The sequence below is a fragment of the Myotis nattereri genome, assembly GCF_964212035.1.
Source record: "Myotis nattereri genome assembly, chromosome: 2".
Classification (NCBI taxonomy): Eukaryota; Metazoa; Chordata; class Mammalia; order Chiroptera; family Vespertilionidae; genus Myotis; species Myotis nattereri.
This window is the reverse complement of record NC_138076.1, coordinates 199,249,633-199,274,425: the sequence shown is the minus strand read 5'-3', so window position 1 is coordinate 199,274,425 and position 24,793 is coordinate 199,249,633. Positions and strand designations below refer to the sequence as shown.

The 24,793-nt window shown below is 40.9% G+C and overlaps 1 protein-coding gene across 9 annotated transcripts in view; it reads left to right on the top strand.

Annotated features, from left to right (window-relative positions):
* ANKS1B (ankyrin repeat and sterile alpha motif domain containing 1B) overlaps positions 1-24,793 on the top strand; it is an 812,878-nt gene that overhangs the window by 511,859 nt on the left and 276,226 nt on the right. For all 9 annotated transcript variants that reach the window (XM_081080965.1, XM_081080961.1, XM_081080962.1 and 6 more), the window contains one exon: positions 19,580-19,678. In XM_081080965.1, coding sequence (XP_080937091.1) covers positions 19,580-19,678 — 99 coding nt within the window. The remainder of the gene's footprint in view (positions 1-19,579; positions 19,679-24,793) is intronic.

Genomic DNA, 24,793 nt, shown 5'->3' with positions numbered 1-24,793 from the left:
CATTAGGCTCAACTAATATTTGACAAAGGAATGAAGAACATACTATGGAGTCAAGACAGTCTCTTCAATAAATGGTGCTGGGAAATTTGGTCAGACACATGCAAAAAAATGAAACTAGACCACCAACTTACACCATATACAAAAATAAACTCAAAATGGATAAAGGACTTAAAGGACTTAAACGTATGACGGGAAACCATAAAAATATTAGAGGAATCCAAAGGCAGCAAAATCTCAGACATGTGCCAAAGCAATTTCTTCACCGATGCCACTCCTAGAGCAATGGAAACTAAAGGGAAAATAAACAAATGGGACTATAACAAAATAAAAAGCTTCTGCACAGCAAAAGAAACCATCAACAACAACAAAAAAGAAAACCCACTGCATGAGAGAACATATTTGCCAACGATATCTCCGATAAGGATTTATTCTCCAACATTCACAGGGAACTCATACAACTTAACAAAAGGAAGACAAACAACCCAATAAAAAAAAAATGGCAAAGGACCTTAATAGATACTTTTTGAAAGAAGGCATAAGGAAGGCCAAGAGACATATGAAAACATGCTCAAAGTCACTAATCATCCGAGAGATGTAAATCAAAATGATAGTGAGGTACCATCTCACTCCTGTCAGAATGGCTATCATCAACAAATCAACAAATGACAAATGCTGGAGAGGATGCGGAGAAAAAGGAACCCTCGTGCACTGCTGGTGGTATTGCAGACTAGTGCAGCCACTGTGGAGGACAGTATGGAGTTTCCTCAAAAAACTAAAAATGGAACTTCCATTTGACCCAGTGATCCCACTTCTAGGAATATATCCCAAGAAACCAGAAAAACCAATCAGAAAGGATATATGCACCCCTATGTTAATAGCAGCACAAGTTACAATAGCTAAGATTTGGAATCAGCCTAAGTGCCCATCAGCAGATGAGTGGATTAAAAAACTTTGGCACATCTACACAATGGAACACTATGCTGCTGTAAAAAGGAAGGAACTCCTACCATTTGCAATAGTATGGATGGAGCTGGAAAGCATTATGCTAAGTGAAATAAGTCAGTTTGAGAAAGGTAAATATCACATGATCCCACTCATTTGTGGATTATAATGAACAACATAAACCGATGAACAAAAATAGATCTCAAGACAGAGAAGCATCGATCAGATGCTCAAACCTCAGAGGGAAGGCAGGGGACGGTGGGGCAAAGGGGGAGAGGTCAACCAAAGGACTTGTATGCATGCATATAAGCATAACCAATGGATACAGACACCAGGGGGTGAGGGTATGAGTGAGGGGATGGGGGAACAATGGGGGAATAAGAACACATTTGTAATACCTTAATCAATAAAGGGGAAAAAAGAAAAAAAAAGCTTTTCCCTTTCTTCATCAGTCTTTCTCTGGACTTGCCATGGTGTTTTTTAATTTACTATTACTCTTCTGAGGGGAAAAAAAAAAAAGAAGAAGAAGAATTTTATTAGCATAAATGTTGCCATTTTTTATATTGTGCATTGCCAGTTTTAAATGCAAATATTACAGCATCTAACTCATATACAGAATCGCCAAAATGACACAATTCCTGAGTGGGCCAAAAGAGACAAAGGTAAGCCAAACTAAAAAAGGTTAAAGGTTGGAAGGAGGAGGGAGGAGGCCCTCTGGCATAGCAGCAGCCACAGGAGCACTCCCAGGCTCAGACACCTGCAGGGAGAGCACAGACCCTCACAGACACCTGGGACCATGCCTCCTAAGGCAGACTCAGGTGCCACTTCAGATCCTGACACCTTTTGCTGAACCCCCCTCCCACCAGCCTCTGAGCAATGAGCAGCCCTTGACCTGGGCAGGGTCTGGGGAAGCCTTCTCCAGGGGCCTGTCACTCCAACCCATGGGAGACAGGGGACTTGTGAGGCTTTTAAATCTCTGTGTCTGTGTCAGGACATGCTTGGTACCCAGATCAAGGGTAAACTTGGACCCACTTCCCAAGGAATGTGCCAGAGTCCTGCCAACGCTGGGCGGGGGAGGTGTGGATAGGAGACACCATGCCCCACCCCTCCCTGTGTCAGTGCCCAGAGCCCTGCTGGGAGTGGAGAGAAGAGCAGCAGCAGTTTGGGGAGCAGGTACAGAGGGGCAGTCCAAGCAGAGCTCAGGAAGCAGTGATGAGGTTTTCAGCAGAACCCATCCCAAGAAGTGGCGAGAAACCCCAACCCACACACCCTTGTCCCATCGGTCTTCACTTACAAAATACAAATTCAAAGAAAAAAATGATGAAGAATTTCAAGACAGTCACCACAGAGCATTAAACCCCCTCTGAGCTGGGGCCCTGTGGGACGCCAAATTAAGCATCTTGCCCATGGCTACAAAGCTAAGTAAATGGCAGAGCTAGTACTGAAACCTACATTTCTTTCCACCACACATGCTGCCACTTTCAGAATAGACTATTTCTCTCAAAAGCCACATGAAACTAGAAGATTTACTGCTTGGTGTTCTTAACGGGAAAAAAAAATAGTAGTTCCTAGCAGGCATGCTTCATTTTTAGCAATTTTACTTTTTAGTTCATAAAGCAATTTCATAAGCATTATGCACCACATCCCCAAGGGTAGGTGTCATTGTTATCCCCGTTTTACAGATGAAGACAGGAAGCTTAGTTACCCAGAGTCACTCTGCTATTAAAGAACAAGACTATGTGAACCCAGGAGCTACAATTTCCATGTTCTTTTTCCTAATCTCCATGCCTTAGGAGAGACTGTGGGGAAGGGGTTAATGCAGACCACTGGACTAGTAGGGAGAGACTCCATCCATCTACATCCACTTCCATGTGGAAGACAGTTGTCTAGGCGATGGGATGCGGGGGCATCTGACTCTCTGCTTTCATTTTCTTCTTTATTGTCGCCACAGCAGCTCTACCACTTACTGTGTGATCTCGGTCAAGTTCCTAGTTATTGCTAAGCTTCAGTTTTCTCACGTGTAAAGGGGAGATATTAATAGTAATATTTATTTCATAGAATTTTTCTGAGAGTTAAAGCAGTATCCAGCCCACAGTCAACACTCAATGAATATTAACAGCTGTTATTATTATTGTTTTTATTAATTCAGTTGGTGCAGTTGTCTGAGCCCAAATCCTTGTCCTCTCTCATCATTATAGAAATGTCTCTCTGAGCACTCATTTAAAGAAAATACTTTCCCCCAAAGAAGGAGAATTATTCTTCAGAAAATATGAGTAGATGAGTAGAGTTACTTTGTGCTAGAACCTCCAGAACAAATGCTATGTTAGAAGGGAACATCCAATCCAACTTTATCATTGTTCAGTTGAGAAAATTAAATTCCAAGGAAGTTAAATGATTCTTCCAGGTTTACACAATTAGTGATAAGCCAGGACTTCTGATTCCAATGAGTGTTGCTTCTGTAAGAGAAAATGTAGCTGCACTGGTATCGTGGCTTTGAAATATACCTCATATTTCATTATGCAGCATGATTATGAGAACTGTATATTCTTATTTTGTTCATTGTAATTGATCTTTATGGTCATTATAATGATTATGATGCCATAAATAATGATTTAAATTCATTCGTGCTTCTTGTGCTCATAAATTGAAGGCTATACCAGTATTATTTTCACAGTAAGTTCTCTTTCTCCCTGCCGGATAGGAAATATTTTTGAGCCATATGGGATCCTAATTCTCTGAATGCTTTTAGATGATCAGATGTCTCAACTGACAGTCCTGGATGAAACTCAAATCATAAGAATTTGCAAAACTGAAAAAAAAATAAGAACATTTTGGTATTATTGTGTACTGGAAATTCCATCTTTATATTTTCTTCAATTAAGGGGAAGAAATTTAACTTCCTAAATATTAGAATTTTCAGCTCAAACTTTTAAATTCATTTTTTAAAAAAGTGCTTAGTGATCTCTAGACTGATGTTTTTATAAATCTGTGCTTCACATTTTTACTTATGTATTCATTCTTTCAAATTTTTAATTTAGTAAAAGTGTAGCAAACAGGTGATAAGGTAGATGCAAAGATGCTTAAGGCATGATCACTTCTCCCAAAAAGTATGCTATTCAATGATGAATACAGGACATATAACACCAAGTAGAAAGAAATAAGAGACTCTGTGGTCTATTTAGCATCAGCTTTAACCTAGAGAAGATGTGTTCATCTTTAATAATGCTTAACTTAATTTGAAAGGCTTCATGATGCTTTCGGTACCAGTTGAATATTTTACAAGTAAAACCCAAGAACTTCTCACTTTAATTAGAAAAATTAGGCAAGCAAACATTTAGTATTCATTAGAAGAAAGGGTATCTCCCGTTTCTTTCTCTCATCTCTTGTTCTTGTTGGGTAGTATTATTTAGTGAAGAAAACAATGGGAGAAAATGAGGTGAGGATCCTTCACAGTATAGATGCTATACCATGGAAAGGGTATTTTTGTGTCTTGCACAAATTTCCCCTTTGTTTTCAACCCAAGGGCAAATGGTGGAGCCAGACAGCTCCACAAAGTTTCAAAGGACTCTTCTTAGTTGTAATTTTGCTCAGCCTTCCATTTAACCACTTGGTTGGGTTTGCCTCTTGCCTGTCTAACCCACAGTGACCATCTCCTCACAATGAATTCCAGTGTTGTTATATGTCTTAGTCCTTTTGGGGTTGCAATAACAAAATACCGTAGGCAGGGTGGCTTATAAACAACAGAAATTTATCACTATTCTGGAGACTAGAAGTCCGAGATCAAGGCACTGGCAGATTAGGCAACTGAGGACAGCCCACTTCCTAGTTCATAGATGGCCATCTTTTCTCCATGTCCTCACATGGTGAAAGGGGCAAAGGGACTCTCTGGAACCACTTTTATAAGTCACTAATTCCATTCAAGAGAACTTGGCCCTCAAGACCTAAGTACCTACCAAAGGCTCCACTTCCAAATACTATCACATTGGGGATTCGGTTTTAACACATGAATTGGGGCAGGGGGTTGTGGGAGGGGATCGTAAGGGAAGAAGGAGGACACAAACATTCCATCTATACTATGGTGCAAGTGAGTTTTCCCATCACCAAACTTTAACAATGAAGCAAAGTATTCATGGGGGAAAATATGTTTTTCTACTGAAGATATTTCAAGAAAAATGTCTTCAAAACCAAAAATAAATGTGGCGGAAAGTCAGGAATCTTCTGGTCCCCTGTTTCAATAGGCATTCTGAGTGACCAAGGACCTGCTTACAAACTGGACATCTCAAGAGTTCAGGGAACAGCCACATGCTGGGCCAACCTAACATCCCCACAGTTCTCATTGTTTCTGCTCTGTTAAGATTATAATGTGTTCACGTTTCAAGTGTAAAATTATTTCCTATAAAAAATCAAACTTATGTTTAAAAAAAAGTCCTTCCCATAGAACCATAAGGACTCTAATCAATCTCTGGATTGCTGTCACCTTCAGAAGCCACTCCCAGACTTAAAATCTTTCAACCCCATGAACACTTTAGTAATTTCACATCCAGTGAGTGAATCGAACAGAAACCAAAATCTATAGGAAATAAATTCCTTCAAGTAATAATTTTATGAGATTTTTCATAATTTTAAGTCAAAACGAGAAGAGACAATTTTATAGATTGACACACCCTGATGCCAAATTGGTTCTGATACATTTTATTCTTTCTAATATCCCTTCTCTGTTCTTGGTGGTTATCACACCCAGGTCTGTCTAAAGTAAATTTTAAATACACTGTCGCCTCCATTATGACTCTCTTATGTGCCATAGTTCACATCCTCATCATTATTTTCACCAACAGATCAACACTGGTCAGAGCAACTTGGATACAAAAGATGGAAAGAGCTTTAAATGAGCTTTCTTACTCAGGGACTAACTCTCTTATAGCCAATGCTTCCCTGCTTACAGGTATCCAATGGGGATATTTGTTTCTGATGGTCAACTCACTGTGAACCCATATCTGTTACTTTGTATAAACAATTGGACCCACTCAACATGAGGGAAGTCCATTGCCACTTTCTTATGGACACTGGAGGGTACCAGGTGAATTTTTCTCTTTTAATCAGAAAAAAAAACTTTTCCAGATGTTTTCCAGTGGGCAAATACTGCCACATATTCAATCATAGCCTCAAGGCAGACTGAGAGCATTTAGTTTGTCCAGCCTCCATAGCAGGAGGTAGCTAGGGAGAAGGGCGCCAGCCTACCAACAGTGTCTGCCACCACCAAGAAATAGAATTGCTGATTCCCTGGAGTATGGATGTTTGCATTTTAAAAGGTGTTACTGTACTCAATCTCTGTCTATAGTTGTATCCATTTAGACCCTATATCAAAGACCATCTGACTTTTATCTTTGCCATCTGCCTTTTCTTTCTAATTCAAATGAAAAATTACATTTGGCTTGGGAACTTGACTCCCTGTTCTTGTGGTTCTCCAGGAGGTCCTCTTTATCACATTTCCCTCAGATTTTGATGTTTCTGCACTGCCATTTCAATTTTGGTTGTTGAACTCAGTATCACTCAATTCCTCCATCCATCCATCCTTCACACCATAGCCAGGTATAAGTGTAAGTCAGTTTATCTCCTTCAGTGTTTTTCATTGCACTTAGAATAAAATCTAAGTCCTCATCAGGATATTCAAGGTACTGCATTATCTATGCTTTGTTTTCCCCTCCAAGGTTCTCATTCCTCTTAGTCACCAAATTCAAGTCTTACTAGCTTTCTGTCTGTTCTTAGACTATGCCTGGCTCTTTTCTCACCTCACTGCTTCGGCACAAGCTGTTCCTTCTGCCCTGAATCTTCTTTTAATGGCTCTTCTCATGGTTGGGTTGCTCCTTCTGATTCCTCACGCCTCCACTTACATGTCACTTTCTCAGAGAGGCTTTTCTGACTAGTCTTTCTAACACAGGTCTCTCTTGTGATTTTTTCTTTTTACTACAGCACCTCTAGAGCAGTTTTGTCTAGCTGTGTGCCCTTAGGCAAATTATTAGCTTCTCTATGTCTTTAATTCTTCATTTATAAAGAAGGGTAATAACTATACCAACCTTGGGGGTTGTTGTGAACAGTAAACAAGGTAAAACACTTCGTAGTACCTGACATATATAAAACTTTGCTAAATGATCATTGCTTGTATTATTTTCTACCTGGTTATTTTCCTGTTTTCTCCACTAGACTGTAAAGTTAAAAGTAAGGGACCTTTCCTGTCCTGTTATCAGCGTGTCCCATGACCTAGCCCAGAGCCTACACATAGTAAGTGCTCACAAACTATTAGTTGAACAAATATATGTAAATAAATGAAGCAGGTCAGCTCATTTCCAGCATTCAATGGCCTCTTCTCTTAGGCTCCAGATTAAGCAAATAAACATACACAATCCCAGATAAATTGGAATTTCTTTATTTTGTCTGGCAGCCCTACTTCCCTGATAATCACCTTCATCCTTAATAAGTAACAGTTTCTCTCTCTCCTTCCTTCCCTCCCTGCCTTTCTCTTCCTCTTTGCTCCTCTCCTGTTACATTTATTTGGTTATTTCTGAATCTAGTTCTTGGTGTTGGGATACCCCGTCATCCTTAAATCTCAAGGTGTCTGTTTCTCAAGGACAACCATTTTTTTTTATGGACTAATGAGTCAACTTTATGATGGTCTACCAGTTCCCAGAGGACTAACCTATCCACCTGCACCATCACAGGCTCCTTCAGCTTCCATAGCCTTCTCAGAGACTGCAATTGACCGTCTTTTCTTTGGACTCAGAACATGTTACGTTAGGGACACAAATGTCCTTAATTTATTTCCAGACATCCTCTGTCTTATGTATTCATTTTCACAAATCCCCCATCGTAAACCCTGGCTTTGAAAAAGACCTAAAGGAAAGATACCCAAACATGGCTCTGACTCAGAACTCTCGTTTCCCAGTTGGTCCTCCAAATAGTTGGACAAGGCTCTACAGAAGAGCTGAGAAGTGCCAGCTCAATGCCATGCTGTCATTCGCCACCTCCCAACATAGTCCTGGCTCAGAACATGGCCAATTGCTTGATGCTGTAGCCAGAAATGTTCTGGGTCACTTATCCTAACAGGTTTGGCTCTAGGTGACACTAATGTCTTTGGAAGAACTAACTCCTCAATGTTTTGAGAAGGTAATTTATTTGAAATAAACTGTGTTGGAGAAACTATGGCCTGTTACTCTCAATGACCTGTCAATTCATATGCCTGGCTGTGTGTGAAAATAGGGTCATGAGAGTCACTTCTTGGCAGTGTTACACATCTATTGACTCCATCCAGGAAGTGCACCTTCAGAACACTGGTTCTCCTGTAGTGAAGGAGACATGAGCATCAACGACTATCAGGAGAAGACACTGACCCCAGGTCCATTGTTTCACAGCTCAGAGACTCGGTTTCCTTGTCTACAAAATGAAGATGCCATTACTTATCTTATGAAATCATAGAAAGGCCTATGAATAAGATGAATAAAGTGCCTGGTACTCAGTACAGGCCTTATGGCTGGTAGTTCATCATGGTAGGCTCTGTTTCCCGCTTCATGGTGTGTAGCTGTGTTGGTCATACCCAGGAGCAAGTTCTTTTGGCTTCTCCCAAGAGGAGCCCTTCCTTTTTGGAGATCTGTATCACCTGTGAGAGGTCACGTGCAAGAGGAGCCTGTTTAAAACAAAAAGGTGCCATGATCCTCTTCTGTTGAGACAGTGGTTCTCAACCTTCTGGCCCTTTAAATACAGTTCCTCATGTTGTGACCCAACCATAAAATTATTTTCGTTGCTACTTCATAACTGTAATGTTGCTACTGTTATGAATTGTAATGTAAATATCTGATATGCAGGGTGGTCTTAGGCGACCCCTGTGGTAGGGTCGTTCGACCGCCAAAGGGGTCGCAACCCACAGGTTGAGAACCGCTGTGTTAAGAGCAGGTGTCACATGAAGTTGAACACTATGGTGATAGCCAGAGGGAAAGGTGTCAGGGTTGGAAGTGGGCAAAGGGGAGATAAATGGGGATGGAAAGAGACTTAACGACGCAGTGTGCAGATGATGTTTTATTGAGTTGTACACTCGAAATATATACGTTTTTATTAACCAATACCGCCCCAATAAATGTCATTTTTATTTTTAAAAATATTTTTATTTATTTCAGAGAGAAAGAGAGAGGGAGAGGGAGACAGAAATATCAATGATGAAAGAGAATCATTAATCGGCTGCCTCCTGCACACTCCACATTGGGATCAAGCCCACAGTCCTCGCATGTGCCCTGACTGGGAATAGAACCGTGACCTCCTGGTTCATAGGTCAATGCTCAACCACTGAGACATGCTGGCCAGGTAAATTTTATTTTTAAAGAAGAGCACGGTGTCCAAACTAACCTAATCACTGCTCCCTTCTCTCTTGTGAGACCTGAGACATGTGCAGTATATTAGATAGGAACAAGATCGGACACCTGCCAAGATTATGGACAGCCTACCCAAGGAAAATTCCTTTTCAGAACTTCACAGCTTGTGATTGGAAAAGGACACAGGACAGCTGCTCACTGTTTTTCTTTCATCTCCACTTTTGGCATATTCTTCTAATAGCTCTCCTGTCCCACTCAGTATGTAGCACAGTGGGAGCTAAAAGAGTGGGACTGAGGTGTCCCCCATCCTGTCCCCACCCCCTGCTCAGACTCAGTTGCTGGGAAAGACCATGTCAAGCATTTCATATCTGCCCTACCCCTTTGGGAATAGTGCCACCCAGGCTAGACAGCATGCTTCAAAGGAGAGGGAAGTTAAAGCCTTGTGGTTAGTTAGGGACCGTTTAGACTAGAAAAGCCCCCCAGGTTCCTGCCAGCCCTGATTCCATGATTCAGTGAACAGAAAGGACTGTTGCAGAGGAGGGAAGAGTGGGTCCGACAGCTTTCCAAATTCTCTTCTATACAGAGGGAGTCATTGTTGCTTAAACGCTGTGAAATCAAACATAAAAGAAGTGGGAACACTATCTTTCAAATGTGAATTTCATATGGCTCTAAAGTAAAATGCAGATGATTTAGGTCTAGCCACATTTTCTTACTCAAACTTTTCTCTCCTGCACTAACTACACTACAGGCTATATCAGGTAAGAGTTATGAGAAAGACTCTATTCATCTATGGAAGCCAGTTACTTACGTACCTACCTCATGGAGTTGCTGTGAGAATTAAATAAACTTGTATTTCTGATGCACTTAGAACAGTGCCTGGCACAGAATGAGAACTCACTAAGTGTGCAAATTACTTTATGCTAACTTACACCAACTGCTCTAAGTTGAAAATTGAAAGAAAACATTAGGTGTTTGTAAGCTTTATACTTTCATATGCATGCATCTGGAGAAAAATAAGAGCATACAAGTAAGTTCTGTTGTCATCTGCTTTTCTTCTTGTAGGACTTGTGGGCTAACATCCTTAATTAAAAATGAACAGGTTTTCTCTCTTGCAGCTATGAAATTTTTAACCAAGATAGTACGAGTTAGTGCATAAATGACTTTTCAGTTTTTTATAAGTATACATCTATTAAAATCTGCATGAATACATGTCTCAAGGGAATCATAGTTGTAACTTATTATATCACCAAACCTTGCTTAATACTTTTCAACAAATAAATACCTGATTACTTAAACCACCAATTCCTCTACCCCCAGCTTCAGAACAGATATTTCAAAGGGGAAAAAGACTTGAAAAATAATGATGGGAATAAATGAAAGTATAACATTGTAATCATGTTAGCTGTTAAATGTTAATCTTAAAAAAAAAAGTCTAAGCAAGCCCAAGCCAGTTTGGGTTCAGTGGATAGAGTGTCAGCTTGCAGACTGAAAGATCCTGGGTCCAATTCTGGTCAAGGGCATGTACCTCTGTTGAAGGCTTGGTGCCTGGTGTTTGCAGGAGGCAACCAATTGATACGATGTTTCTGTCTCTCCCCTTCCCTTCCACTCTCTCTAAAAATCAATAGAAAAATATCCTCGGGCAAGAAGTAACAACAAAAAAAGTCTAATATATAATTTATTCATTAAGATATATAACTTACATATGTAAGATTTCTCTAACTGATTGTTTAAATGTGACATTTACTTGAAACAATATTCTGTGTGGTCCAAAGAATCTGGAAAGCTTTCTTCTTAAGCTAAAATCGTGAAAATTTAGCCGAGACCGGTTTGGCTCAGTGGATAGAGCGTCGGCCTGCGGATTGAGGGGTCCCGGGTTCGATTCCGGTCAAGGGCATGTACCTGGGTTGCGGGCATATCCCCAGTGGGGGATGTGCAGGAGGCAGCTGGGCGATGTTTCTCTCTCATCGATGTTTCTAACTCTCTATCTCTCTCCCTTCCTCTCTGTAAAAAATCAATAAAGTATATTTTAAAAAATAAAAAAAATAAAATCGTGAAAATTTAGTTATGAACAAGAAATTCCATTGCATCAGACAGAATATGTCCAATTAGAGGGTAAAGGTAGAGAGGTAAAATATATATATGATGAAATTTCTTCCACTGCCATTTCATTAGTGTGACAAAAGGAGTTAAATTTGGAAGAAGCACATTATCTAATATCTTATGGTAACCCATGTTTATGTGTGATAAACTAAGTAAAGGAATTATAAATCTGGTTTTTACACAATAGCAGTTATCATAATCATGCAATAAAGACATGCATTGGGTACTTGCAAATTGATGGCAAATTGACTCAAAGCCTTAAAGAAGCTAAGAGGTAGCATTGTTACTGCAAAAAAATCGTATATGGGGGATTCCCCTGCTATCCAAAGGAGAGTGTGCCTACAAAACCTTTAGCAATTATTGTTAATTTATATGGGAAATTTTTTTAGCATTCCCTGACCCAGAATTCAGTGCATGCATAATGTCTTTATTTTGTTTGCCATGATTGAAATGCTTTATTATGTCCAGTTTTATATTAAGTATAACACCCTATGAGCTCTCTTTGGCTTTCTGATACTGACAAATATTGCCAACCGATGCACACAATACTTTAAATAAAGCCCTGGCCGAGTGGATCAGCTCTTTGGAGCATCATCCCATACACCAAAACGTTGCAGGTTCAATTCCGGTCAGGGTACATGCCTAGCTTGTGGCTAGATCTCCAGTTGGGACACTTACAGGAAGCAACCGATCAATGTTTCTCTCTCACATCAATGTTTCTCCCTCTCTCTCTCTCTTGCAAATAAATAAAAACATATATTCAGTGAGGATTAAAAAGACAAATATCCCTAGCCAGTGTGGCTCAGTTGGTTGAGTGTTGTCCTATGCACAGAAAGGCCGCCAGTTGATTCTCGGTCAAGGCACATAACCAGGTTGCAGGTTTGGTCCCTGGTCAGGGTGTGTGCAGGAGACAACCAATCAATGTTTCTCTCTCACATCCATGTTTCTCTCTCTCTCCCATCCTCTCCCTCCCTTCCCTCTCCTTTCTTTTCTCTCTAAAAAATAAAATAAAATAAAAAATAAAATTTGTTTAAAAGACAAATAAGATCCTTGAGATAAAGCCCAGATGTGCAGAGTACAAAGCTATGGAGCATTGATGCTGAGATGCGGAGTGTGGTTCAGGGGAATAAGCTTGGGGGGCCATGCTTGGATGCTGGGGTGCAGCTACCTCTATAATGGTTCACTGCAAAACCAACACTGAGTGCTATTTTCACTTTTCACCTTTTTTCTTAAAAGCAAAAGGCCTCTTCAGATTTTTTTCCTTTGGTTAGTGAAAACAGGTACTAAAATACGTCTTTTATAAAAGTAAAGTGGCATAAAGTGAACTTTCCAAAGGCAAGGGATGCCTGTGGTTTTATACCACCATATCTTTTATGCTGTGAAAACTTGTGTTAAAAATAAACGAAAATATGCATTTTTCCATGTGTGAGTTTGCAAGATCTTGGGGTCATTCGATTATACAAATATTCAATTTTACATATTTAAGGTCATACAAACTGTGGAGAAGAATCTAATTTAGTTCAGTATAGAGCAAAAGAATTTTCTCCAATAACAGCACCCTGTTCACTTTTTTCATTCTTGGCCTGAAAAGTGAGAATAAATAACATCCCACTCCTGCTTATATTAAGAAGAAAACAGTTCTCCATGGTCCTTAAATATGTTTCCCCAGCATTTTATGTAATAGGTGGGGTCCCTCAGCCTGGCCTCCGGGGATCGGGCCGAAACCACCCCCGTGCACAGATTCGTCCAGGGCAGCGGTTCTCAACCTGTGGGTTGTGCCCCCTTTGAGGGTCGAACGACCCTTTCACAGGGATCATCTAAGACCATCGGAAAACACATATATAATTACATATTGTTTTTGTGATTAATCACTATGCTTTAATTATGTTCAATTTGTAACAATGAAATTGGGGGTCACCACAACATGAGGAACTGTATTAAAGGGTCGCGGTATTAGGAACGTTGAGAACCACTGGCCCAGGCATGTCTGGCCCATCTTGCCCAGTCCCAGTAGGGGCTGATGGGGCTGATTGGGGTCCATCTTGCCCAGTCCTAATCAGGGCCGACCGCCAGAAGTTGGCCAGCTGGGGAGGGACCACGGGAGGGCTCCAGGGCATGTCTGACCCCTCTCGCCCAGTCCCAATTGGCCAGATTCCAGCAGCAAGCTAACCTACCAGTTGGAGCATCTGCCCCCTGGTGGTCAGTGCACGTCATAGCAACTGGTTGACCAGTTGAACAAATGGTTGGAAACTTAGCATATTAGGCTTTTATTATATAGGATGCAATGTGAAGGGAAGGTTTCTAAATGAGTATGACATGTATGTACTAAAGCTGTTGAGATAGGAGAAGTGTTCAAGCTGGAGTTCTATGAGACAGAAGCAATCAGCACAGATATTTTTGAGAGATGATTTTAGTAAATAGTTGTCCTATTTCTAATGGATCACTAAGATCAAAACACTCCTTTTCATTTTATTTGGTCATCTTGTTAGTTTATTGCGGCTGAAAAAAATACATAAGTACTCTCCCCATGATCAGAGAAGAAACTTGCAGCTCTCCGTACACATATATTAGATTATGTTTATTTACTCCATAATTTAAGAAAGCAATAAAGGCCCCCTGGATTAGATCTTACTTGTCAGTAAAGGAACACCTGTTCTAAAAACACTGTCTTGGGCCCTTGGTGCTTCTAGTAAGTCATTAACTAAACAACTTAACCTACTGGTTATTATTCCCTAGACACCCTGTGCAACATGCCTGGTAGTGTGCTAAGAAAATAAATCATTTCTCAATTAGACTTGTCATTTCAATAACATAGATTTCTAACCCCATAATAAAACAACACTAATGAAAGTAGAATCAGTTTCTAATTTGTTTTCATGACTGAAATGTTAGAAGAGCATCTGCTGGAGATCCTAAATTCAATGTCTATAAACTTTGAGAGGCACATCAATTATATCCTAAGAATGATGCCTGAGTGTTTTTGACTTCCTCTGTCTGATTCCCTGTAATATTACCACCTTTGCTCCATCTGTGGGATTCAGCCAGTTTCAATGTCTTCAACTGTAGAGAGGCACAGCTGGATAGAACTTGCTGTGATGATGGAAATGTCCTATATATGCATTTCCAATATAGTTGCCAGCAACCACATATAGCCAATGAATCCCTGAAATCAGAGTGGAAAAGAATCAACTAGACATGGCAATTGAGAGGTCATTCTTAACATTGGGCAGAGAAATTCTATGGAGTTAATGGGGGTAAGTGCTTATTATAGTGGCTTAAGGAGCAAATGGGAGATGAGGAAGTAGAGCCAGCACGTGTACTGGGAAGATGAGGTAGAGAGTGCAGTGGAGTAGAAGATGGACACATCGGAGCTCTACTCCAAAAACCATTGTTCTGGCAGCCATGTGAAAAATGGATGGAGGAGGGAAAAAACCAGTTTTGTTTAGCTTTTATTGAGGAAAAATATGAGTTAATCTGAGGTTTTCTAACATTTAGTGAAGGCAAGTGGTAATGTAAGAATAAATTCCAGTTTCCTAGGAAAAATGGAAACATTTATTGTCCTTGATGGTGTGACTATTACCCAAGAATAAATGAAATAGTTAGTTGTAAGACTTGAAACATTTCATTTTCCTCTGAAATTCTGTAAGAATCCATGACATTACAAAAATAAGGTATGCTAGCATTTCTTTTCATAAGAAATTTTATAAGTTCCTGGTACTGAGATGAATTTGTCCAAAAAAAACCACACATGCATTTTTGCACTTTTCTATAATTACTTCTTAAAGGTAAGTGTAAGTTATAAATTCTGAAATAATAAAATGTAATTTCAAATTATACAATCTATACTTATATATAACTAGAGGCCCGGTGCATGGATTCATGCACCACTGGGGTCCCTTGGCCTGACCTGCAGGAATCAGTGGACCTTCACGCTGCTACAGCCCAGCCTTACCCACCAGCTCCTCGGGCTCCACGCTGTCCGTGTCGATCCCACACAGCACAAAGTAGTGTGCAAAGTGGCAGGTGGCAGGGGAGGAGCCTGAGCCCAGGCTGGGCACCATGCTGCTCCCACTCATCCTGGCCATGCTGCGCCTGCCACTGCTGCCACTCAGTAGGTTCGCTGCCACTCCTCTGCTGTCTTGGCGCACCTGTCCTAGGGCAATACCAGCGCACCCATGACCACACAGCCGCTGCTCGTCATGGCAGCCTCTCTCCTCATTCAGCGCTGGAGAAGCAGCCACGGGCTCTCACCCAGTGAGTCTAGATGCCAGTCCCAATCCCGGTCCTGGTCTAGATGGGGGAGGGGCGTGCAGGGGGAGTGTCCACAGAAGAGGCTTAGGCAGCCACAGCTGTGCTTACCAGTCAGCAGTGAGCCCGACCCCGATGTCTGGCACCCATTGGTCAGCTGAGCAGCGCTCCCGCTGTGGGAGCACACTGACCACCAGGGGGCAGCTCCTGCATTGAGCATCTGCCCCCTGGTGGTCAGTGTATGTCATAACTACTGGCTGGTCGTCCGATCACTTAGGCTTTTATATATATAGACTAGAGGCCCGGTGCACAAAAATTTGTGCAATGGCAGGGGAGGGGGGAGGGGGGTATCCCTCAGCCCCACTTGTGCCCTCTCACAGTCTGGGACCCCTCGGGAGATAACCACCTGCTGGCTTAGGCCCGCTCCCTGGGTGGCAGATGGCAGGCCCGATCCCTCCATGCCTGCCCCACCTCCCCAGGTCACACACACAGCAGGGCCGATCGTGGGTTGGGGCACTGCCCCGGGTCACGCACACAGCAGGGCTGACCCGGGGGTTGGGCACTGCCCTGGGTCACGCACACGGCAGGGCCGATCCGGGGGTTGGGGCACCGCCCCAGGTCGGGTCACACACGGGACGCCCGGATGGAGGCCAGGCAGGCTGGCCAATCGCTGCTGCACCGCCCGGCCACCCCAGGTCGGGACACCCACGGATGCCCGCTGCCCCGGGTCGCAGATAGCAGGCCCGGATGGCGGCAGGGCAGGCGGGATGGCGCTGTCCCGCCCTGCCTACAGTATGCAAATTTGCTGCCATCTTTGTTGGCGGTTAATTTGCATATCGAGCTGATTAGCCAATGGGAGGCGTAGCAAAGGTATGGTCAATTACCATGTTTGTTTATTATTAGATAGGATAATACTAAGCAAAAGTTGGACTTGACTGAAATCATAGCACTTTAGAACTGAATGGATATTTGTTAAAGTGCTTCATTTTAATGAGTAAGGACCAGAGACCTGGAAATAATATATGACTTAGCCAAGTTTACCCAGACAAGACTCAAACCCACATCTTTAGATGCCAAGCCTGGTGCTGTTTTGAAAAAAAGACTGGCTAGATGATGCACCGAGATGTTTTTGTACTCCTGTGTATTACAATAAGAGAGAAAACAGAAAATTTCTAACTGCATGCGTCACTGGGGACCGTGAACCTTTCTCTTCACATTTCTACAATTAGTACCATTTCCCTCTGGACACATTTTTATCATTTGCACTGTGCTCCCCATAATTTTCACTCATTTTTCAAAAATGCTTGGTCATTATCCTGGCTGCTAGGAAATTTGACCCAAGGAGAAGTCTAACTTCCTTTCAATTCTCCCTAAAGTTTCTTTCCTTACTGAAAATAGGAAGATGAACCCTAGCCGGTTTGGCTCAGTGGATAGAGTGTTGGCTCATGGACTAAAGGGTCTCCAGTAGATTCCCAGTCAAGGGCATGTACCTTGTGGTTGCAGGCTCAATCCTCAGGGCACATGTGGGAGGCAACCAAATGATGTGTCTCTTTTATGTTGATCTTTCTCTCTCTCTGTCTCTGCCCCTCCCTATCACTCTCTCTAAAAGTCAATAGAAAAATATCCTCAGATGAGGATTAACAACAACAAAAAAAGAAAATAGGGAAGATGGTATATTGGTAGGTTAGAGGAAGAAAGGTGGTCTTTGAAGTTTCAATTCTTCAAAGCATTTCAGTATTCAAATACTGAAATCAAGTTTTCAGGATTACATATAGATAGTAGCTAATTCAGGCTAAGGAATCCTGGTGTGTTTTGTGTTTGTATAAAGAAACTAGGTTCTATATTTTCTGAGCTGAAGTTGTAGGCTGGTAATTTAGTCCACGGAAAACCTAGTAATGGTCTAATACATAGAAGGCCAATTTTGTGTGTGTGTGTGTTTGTTTGTTTGTTTGTTTGTTTGTTAAGAGCTGGGAAACTCCTTTTGGAAAACCCCTCGAAGAGTAAAAGTCAAATGTGAATGGTATCATGCATCCCGCTTGTGACACACTAGTCCATTTCTGAAAATAATAACACTTTTTCAAAATGAAGTCATTTATATTCTTAGCCATCCTCTATTGTGTGCACTGAGTAATTTCTTGAGAGCAATGTTTCCTATGGCACATTGCCAAGATTGGCTTTATTTGTTTTTCATTAGGCTTTTCATTATCAGACCTGCATCGTTATGCCTCATCCAAGAGCACCAGAGCAGCTCGAGCATAGGGATGGTACTAGGAGTAGGTAGAATGTTTTTGTCCATTGAGTGCCCGTTTTAAATCCCTAGCTATGGCACCATTCTAATGGCTTTCATCTTTCTAAGATCAGTCATTTCTCCATTTATAATGTAGTCCAATATGAAATTGTTTACATCAATCTATGCTGTCCCTGTCCAGGGAAAGACATTAGTCTCACTTTGCGCACACTGGACTGGCCCCTTCTCCTTTATTATCAAGGAAAGGCATCATGAATCACCCCTCTTGCCCAAGCCTAGAACTAGTGTGTATTCTGCATTTCTCCATCATTCCATGCATTCACTTGCCAAGTCAAACTTCTTGATAGTTTTCAAATCCCCTTCTTTCTTTCTATGTCCCACAGTCTAATCCCAATCTCTAGAACAACTAAAGTGGCCTCCTCCTGGGCTCTAGGCCCCAGGGTTTCCCTTTCCAATTCATCCTCTTTTGCTTTCAATTTCATCAATACCCATTGCTCTCCATAAATGGGCATTCTGTAACTTCTATTCATAAAAGTTTTTATATTACACATTAAGAGGACAGAGTTTGATTTGTCCAGAAATGTAGCGATCTGAATTCTTGAACTCTCCTATATATTCCTCAATTTAGCTTACAAACCCCAAAAAACAAATGTGCGTATACTAATTAGAGATTTAAAACATCATTGAAATCAAAGAACTTCAGGACTAGATCTGTCCTTGAAGGCCGTGGAGCTCAACTTCGTCATTTTATAGGTAAGGAAACAGAGACCCAGCCACAAAAACCAAATTGATCTTTCTAAGTTTGGGATCACATCATGTAACTCCTTAAACATTTGCCCAGGGATCCCCATTATGGGCAGGATGAAGTCTGAATTCCGCAACATGCCATGCAATGTCTGTATGTCTGGCCTCTGCTTGCCTTTGCAGTCTTACCTTTTGCTCCTCTCTTCAACTTACCCCAGAACTCAGTGCTTCCAAGGACACTATTCTTTTTAGCCACAGAACATTAGTCATTCTTCTTTTTAGCCATTAGACATCATTTCCTCTGAAAACATACCCTTGGTCCCCTCTGGGCTCCCAAGACCATGTCACCATTATAGCAGATTTACATCACTCTGACTGCCTTTGAACAGTCTGTTTCCATCACTGCACTAGAAGGAATAATGACAATTGTGGGTAGGGACCTGCGTCTTACTCATTGTTCTAGCCCCACATCTTGACCAGGTGTCTGGCAGTCACTATTTTAATATTAACTCTCACTTTTAACCTCGTCTATGCAATTTTTCCATCAGCCCTCCTCACAAAATCTGTTTTCCTGGGGGAAAAACAAAACTGATTCATTCACATCAAGGTATAAGTCATGGATGGTTCTAAATGCCACTGTTCCCTAGAAGTATTTACATTTTTAGGGGGACAAAGTTTTAAGTCACAGGAATGAATCCCCAGTTCAGATAATCCAACCAGAAATAGTAAATCATGAGAGTATTGGTGAGGGGAAGGAAGTTTTCCCAGAACTTTCAACATGAGTGACTCCCTCTAATCCCACCCTCATAGAAACATGACTATGTTTTATCTATAAAATTCAGATCATATGTTGGTTATTTGTCTCTTTGTTAAAGAAATCATTATTTACCCATAATAAAAATGCCTGATTTAACTTACAACATTTCTGGTTTTGTTTCAGGGAAGCAATGTTATGGAAGATCAGGATTTATTGGAAATTGGGATCCTTAATTCTGGGCACAGACAGAGAATTCTACAGGCAATCCAGCTCCTCCCCAAGGTAAGCCATGCTTTATTGCCCTCACTCTAAGTACAGTCCCAGTGGTTTAAGTCCAGATGTGCAAGGGGTGTCAGTAATTAGGACATTTCCACAGATTGATGCAACTCCCCAAAGCAGGTCATTAGATACAGGAAACACCACTGGCTAACAGAGCAGCATCAGAGTTTCTCATCGTGGGAGTCCTTATATCAGTACAAACATCCGCCTAGGCCCCTCGAGTACAAGAAGATAAGATCAATATTGGATGGATACAGGGATGTTCCTGGATTAGAGGCCTCATGCCCCATAAGAGGCAGTATCTCCTATAACAGCTCTAGAGGCTTAGCCTCCAGGGACAAGGGACCTGCCTAATTGCAAGAGTTATCACTTGGCAAAGTCCAAAGCATCGCATCCCCATCAGGTACGTATAGTTCATGTATAAATCTTCCCAGTCCAGATGCATTTTGTTAGTGTGTTACCTAGCAACAGAGTTGACCTTCTGTGTCCAGATAAGGTTTCATAGGAGCCTAAAGCAAGAGGTAGAATCTGAGAATTGGTCTTCAAGATAGATAGTATATTAATTGGTAATGAAAGGAAACAGCATTTCAGGAGCCAGAGGAACCCAGGTATGTCCAGGCAACAAACTGCCAGAGTGTTAGGGGATGAATCTGTATGATTTAGAATCCGATGGGATTTGCACAGCAATGTGAATGTACTTAATGCCCCTAAACTATACACTTTAAAAAAATGGTTAAGGTGGTTAATTTTGTTATGTCTTTGTTATTTGAACCAAGTTGGGTTATTTCTTTTCATCACAATTAGAAAAATATTTTTTAAAAAGGAAGAAAAAATCCAGTGTGATTAAAACAATAGGAGAGTGGAGTCAGAGATAAAGCAGAAAAAGTAGTTGGGTTAGTTAGTGCAGGCTAAGGAATTTGGAATTTATTCTGTAAGCTCTGGGGAACAGACATGACTAGAATGCTCTAGGTCAGCCCATTCTAGAGGAGTACACGATGGGAACTAGAAGGAGGGGAAATTGAAGTTGAGTCATCCAGCTGGGAAAAAATTGGGGGGGGGGCACGTAGAATGGGGAAATTTGAGGCAGGGTAGCAGGATGGGAAAGATAGATATATATTAACCATTGTTTCTAAGGAAGGGATCTGATGATATTTGCCAACTGACAATAAACTGAGTTGCTACTGATAGAAACTTAACACTTTTGCAAATTCAAGGAGAGTCAAGCATACAAAGAAGGTTAATCATACAATTTTCTCCACTAAAAGGAAAAAAATAAAGCATCCTTAGAACTAATTCTTTAAGTGTATTGTTCACCTCACTACTTTTGAATCTTTACTTAAAATATTACTTGGCAAGTTTTCTTCTTATTGTCAACAAGAGCTTCTGCACTGCTATGCCCACAACACCTAGACCAGTGCCCAGCCCCTGGTAGGCACTCAGTAAATCAATGAATGACTCTCCCCTTGTCATAGTGCTGCCCATCATTTGAAGTTCAGCTCACATTGTTCCATATCACTTCCTTTGTGAAATTTTCTCTAAAGTGGAGCTGCTTCTCTCCACCTTGGTAATTATCACCCTAGTTCAAACCAACTGTCTCTGACTGGACTACATTATATTCTAATCTGTCATCTCTAGGTTAGACTAGTTGAGTCCATTTCTCCTTGGTTTTCTCTAGCCTGGGCAATTCATATATGCCTAATCTATGTCCTAGGTACCTTTCTTACCACTCTACAATTAAATTTACACACAGCAGCAAGAACAACCCTTCTAAAATGTATATTATATCATGCCACATGCCATGACCTGCTTAAAATCTCAAATGACCGGTGCTGGCTGGTGTGGTTCAGTTGGTTGAGCATCGTCCCATGCACCAAGAGATCACTGGTTGGATTCACAGTCAAGGCACATGCCCAAGTTGCAGGCTTGATCCCAGTGAGGATGTGCAGGAGGCAGCTAATCCATGTTTCAGTCTTTCATCAATGCTTCTCTCTCTCTTTCCATCTCCCTTCCTCTCTCTAAAGTCAATAAAAACATATTTTTAAAAAAAATCTCCAATGGCCTACAAAAGTCAATAGAATCTGGCCCCTTCTCACATCTATGACCTCAACCCTCACCCTCCCCTTCTCTGCACTCTCATCATATGATTTATTTTTGTTCAAAAACTTGCCAAGCTCATTTTTGCCTCAAGGTCTTTCCATATTGGATTCTGCCTGGAAAGCCTTTTCTTCAGATCTTTATTCACTTGCTTCCATACATAATTGAATCTCTACTCAGCTGTCACCTCCTCTCAGAGGCCTTCATGATCTCAAAGTCATACTCCTCGCTCATTTACACTGCCCTTTGTATTGTCCTACTTTAGTTTTTTCTTCATAGTACTTATGGCTACCCCAAGTTATATTATTAGTTCATTTTTCTTTCTTATTTTCCACTTCTCCCTGAGGATGCAGGTTCCCAAGATCAGGGACCATGGCTATCTTATTCCGTTCTGTGTATGCATTCCCTAGAACAGTGCCTGGCACATAGTAGGTGGCCAGAATATTTGTGGAATAAAGGAATATATTGCTCTCTTTTTCCTCTGAGATTTGATAATTCTATGCTTGTTCTCTCTGAAGGTACTGATAATATTATTACAAACATCCTTAGGGCAGGAACAATGTCACATCCATCCTTGAATTTTCTACTGTGCTTACACATTAAAATAATAAAAGAATAGCCAGCTGGTGTGGATCAGTCAACATATGAACCAGGAGGTCACGATTCAATTCCTGGTCAGGGCACATGCTGGGATCGTGGTCTTGATCCCCAGTAAGGGACGTGCAGGAGGCAGCCCATAATGATTCTCTCATCGTTGATGTTTCTCTCTCTCTTCCTCTCTGAAATCAATAAAAATATTTTTTCAAAGAATGGAAGAATTAGTGATTGAATGAATGAATAGTTTCCTCACATGTTATTCAAATATAATTTTTTAAATCAAAGAGTACCTCAGCTTTAAAATATATCTTTAAGCTTTTCCATGCCATTTAATAATGAGAAACAAAACCACTTGAACTCAGAATTATTTGGAGAATAAATGAAGTGTTTACTTTTAAGACAGAATATCATTCCCATTAGACAAAAACAATGTCATAGAAACAATACAAAATTAAACTTCTATCAAGAGGCTGATGTAAAGTGCTTACTATGCACCCAAATGAACAGAGAATATATAAAAACATCCAAACATGTGTTCAGCAGCACAAACAGAAAGTTATAATGCTACAAATTGATGCTTTGCTTTCTTAGGTAATGAGCCCAATCTTCAGATGGTTAATAGTGTAATTTTACTGCCAGCACATTCATTTGCATTCACTCTAACTTTGCACTGCCAGAAAATGGACAAAATGTCTCTTCGTTGTATTTATGTAATTTGGGTCTTCAGAATATTTGTGTTCTTCATCTGTCAGGAAACATATTCCGTGATTGCTACCTGAGATCCTTTAATTAACAAGTGAAATTGTTCCTAAACAGAGAAAAGATGGTTTTCTACGTGCGGTCTTGACCTGTTAGCACACTTCAAGCCATGTTCTTCATGCTTTATTTGTGTTTGATGTTTCAAGTTTCAAAGACAAAAGCCTATTCCCTTGGTAAGAATGGTTTTTCTGGAATATGCCCTTTTTGTATTGAAATGTTCACCACCACATGTTCTCAAGTACACTTGATACATTGAGCACAGAGAATACATTCGGTAGATTCTAAGCACAGACATCTTTAGAACAGTAATCACATTAATTCCCCCTCCACCCATTCTTTCCCTCTGTCTTTTGCAATGCTTAACCTTTCGTAGCAAAGCTTAATGTCATTGTTCACCCAGCATCCACTTCCTTCACCAACCCCAACTCAGTCTTTAGGTCTACAAGTTTCCCTGAACTTTTGAAGATCAAATTTCACCCTTCTCACTTTTAAGAAATGAAACATACCAAAAGTTCCATGAGAAGATGACCTATTTGTTACTCTCTTAGAAACTGTAAGCATAATGGGCTTTTTCTGCTCCTTTGACACAGAGAAATTATCTGCTTACTTATTTGCAATGTATAATTTGTCTTTTACCAGAGAAGAATTCTCTGTGGCCAGGTCTTTGGATAATCCTCTAAAATCCTTTTGAAAGGCCATAATCTCTTTTGTCCTTTGACAATATAACAACTGGAAATCAGGAATTCAAAGGATATTTATTTTAAAGGTTTGTAAGACTTCATGTCAAGGCCCATATGTTCTCTTAAGATTTTTCATCCTGAACTGAGAAGGTATTTCAGCATACTAGCAACTTTGAGATCACATGCTCACTTCACTTTTCAATATTTCCTTTTCATAATATCTTTTGGAATTATTTAGTAGTTATCTGAATACTTGTTAGCAAGTACTTGTCTCCTTGCTCTCCTCCTTTCCCTTGTTTCCACTCATCTTTCCATCTACTTGGTCTACTAGTTCCTTTTCTGCCTCAGCACACAACCAGCACTAAGGTCACCAGTGACCAGCAGAGCAGACATTCATAAGCCCTTTTCACCTTCACCTGACTCTGGCTTTGGTAGATTCTGATACTCTGAATTGTCTTCTTTTGGCTTCCCCGATACCTGATTATCTTCCTGCCTCTCTGATGTCCCCTCTCCTTGCCTGTTCATTCTCCTCAGTGAAATGTTGCTTAAACTCAAAAATATCTGATGGCTACTGAATGTTGTTACCACGGGATTCTTGATCATTGTACAGTTTCTTGTATTCATTGTTTTGTTCATTGCTACTCTACTTCTACTTTATTGCATAATGAACACCTGCATTTTAGCTGCCTTTATTTCTAAGTTCAGTTCAATTTAACCAACTTATGTTGGGCTACATAGTTCTTTGTTCTTTAATATATTTTTATTGAGGAAGGGTGAAGGAGTGAGGGATAGAAACATCAATGATTAGAGAGAATCATTGATCAGCTGCCTCCTGCACAGCCCACACTAGGGAACAAGCCCACAACCTGGGCACATGCCCTAACTGGGAATCTAACCGTGACCTCCTGGTTCATAGGTCAATGCTCAACCACTGAGTCATGCTGGTCAGGCTGGGCTACATTGTTCTAATTATTTTTTTCACTGAATG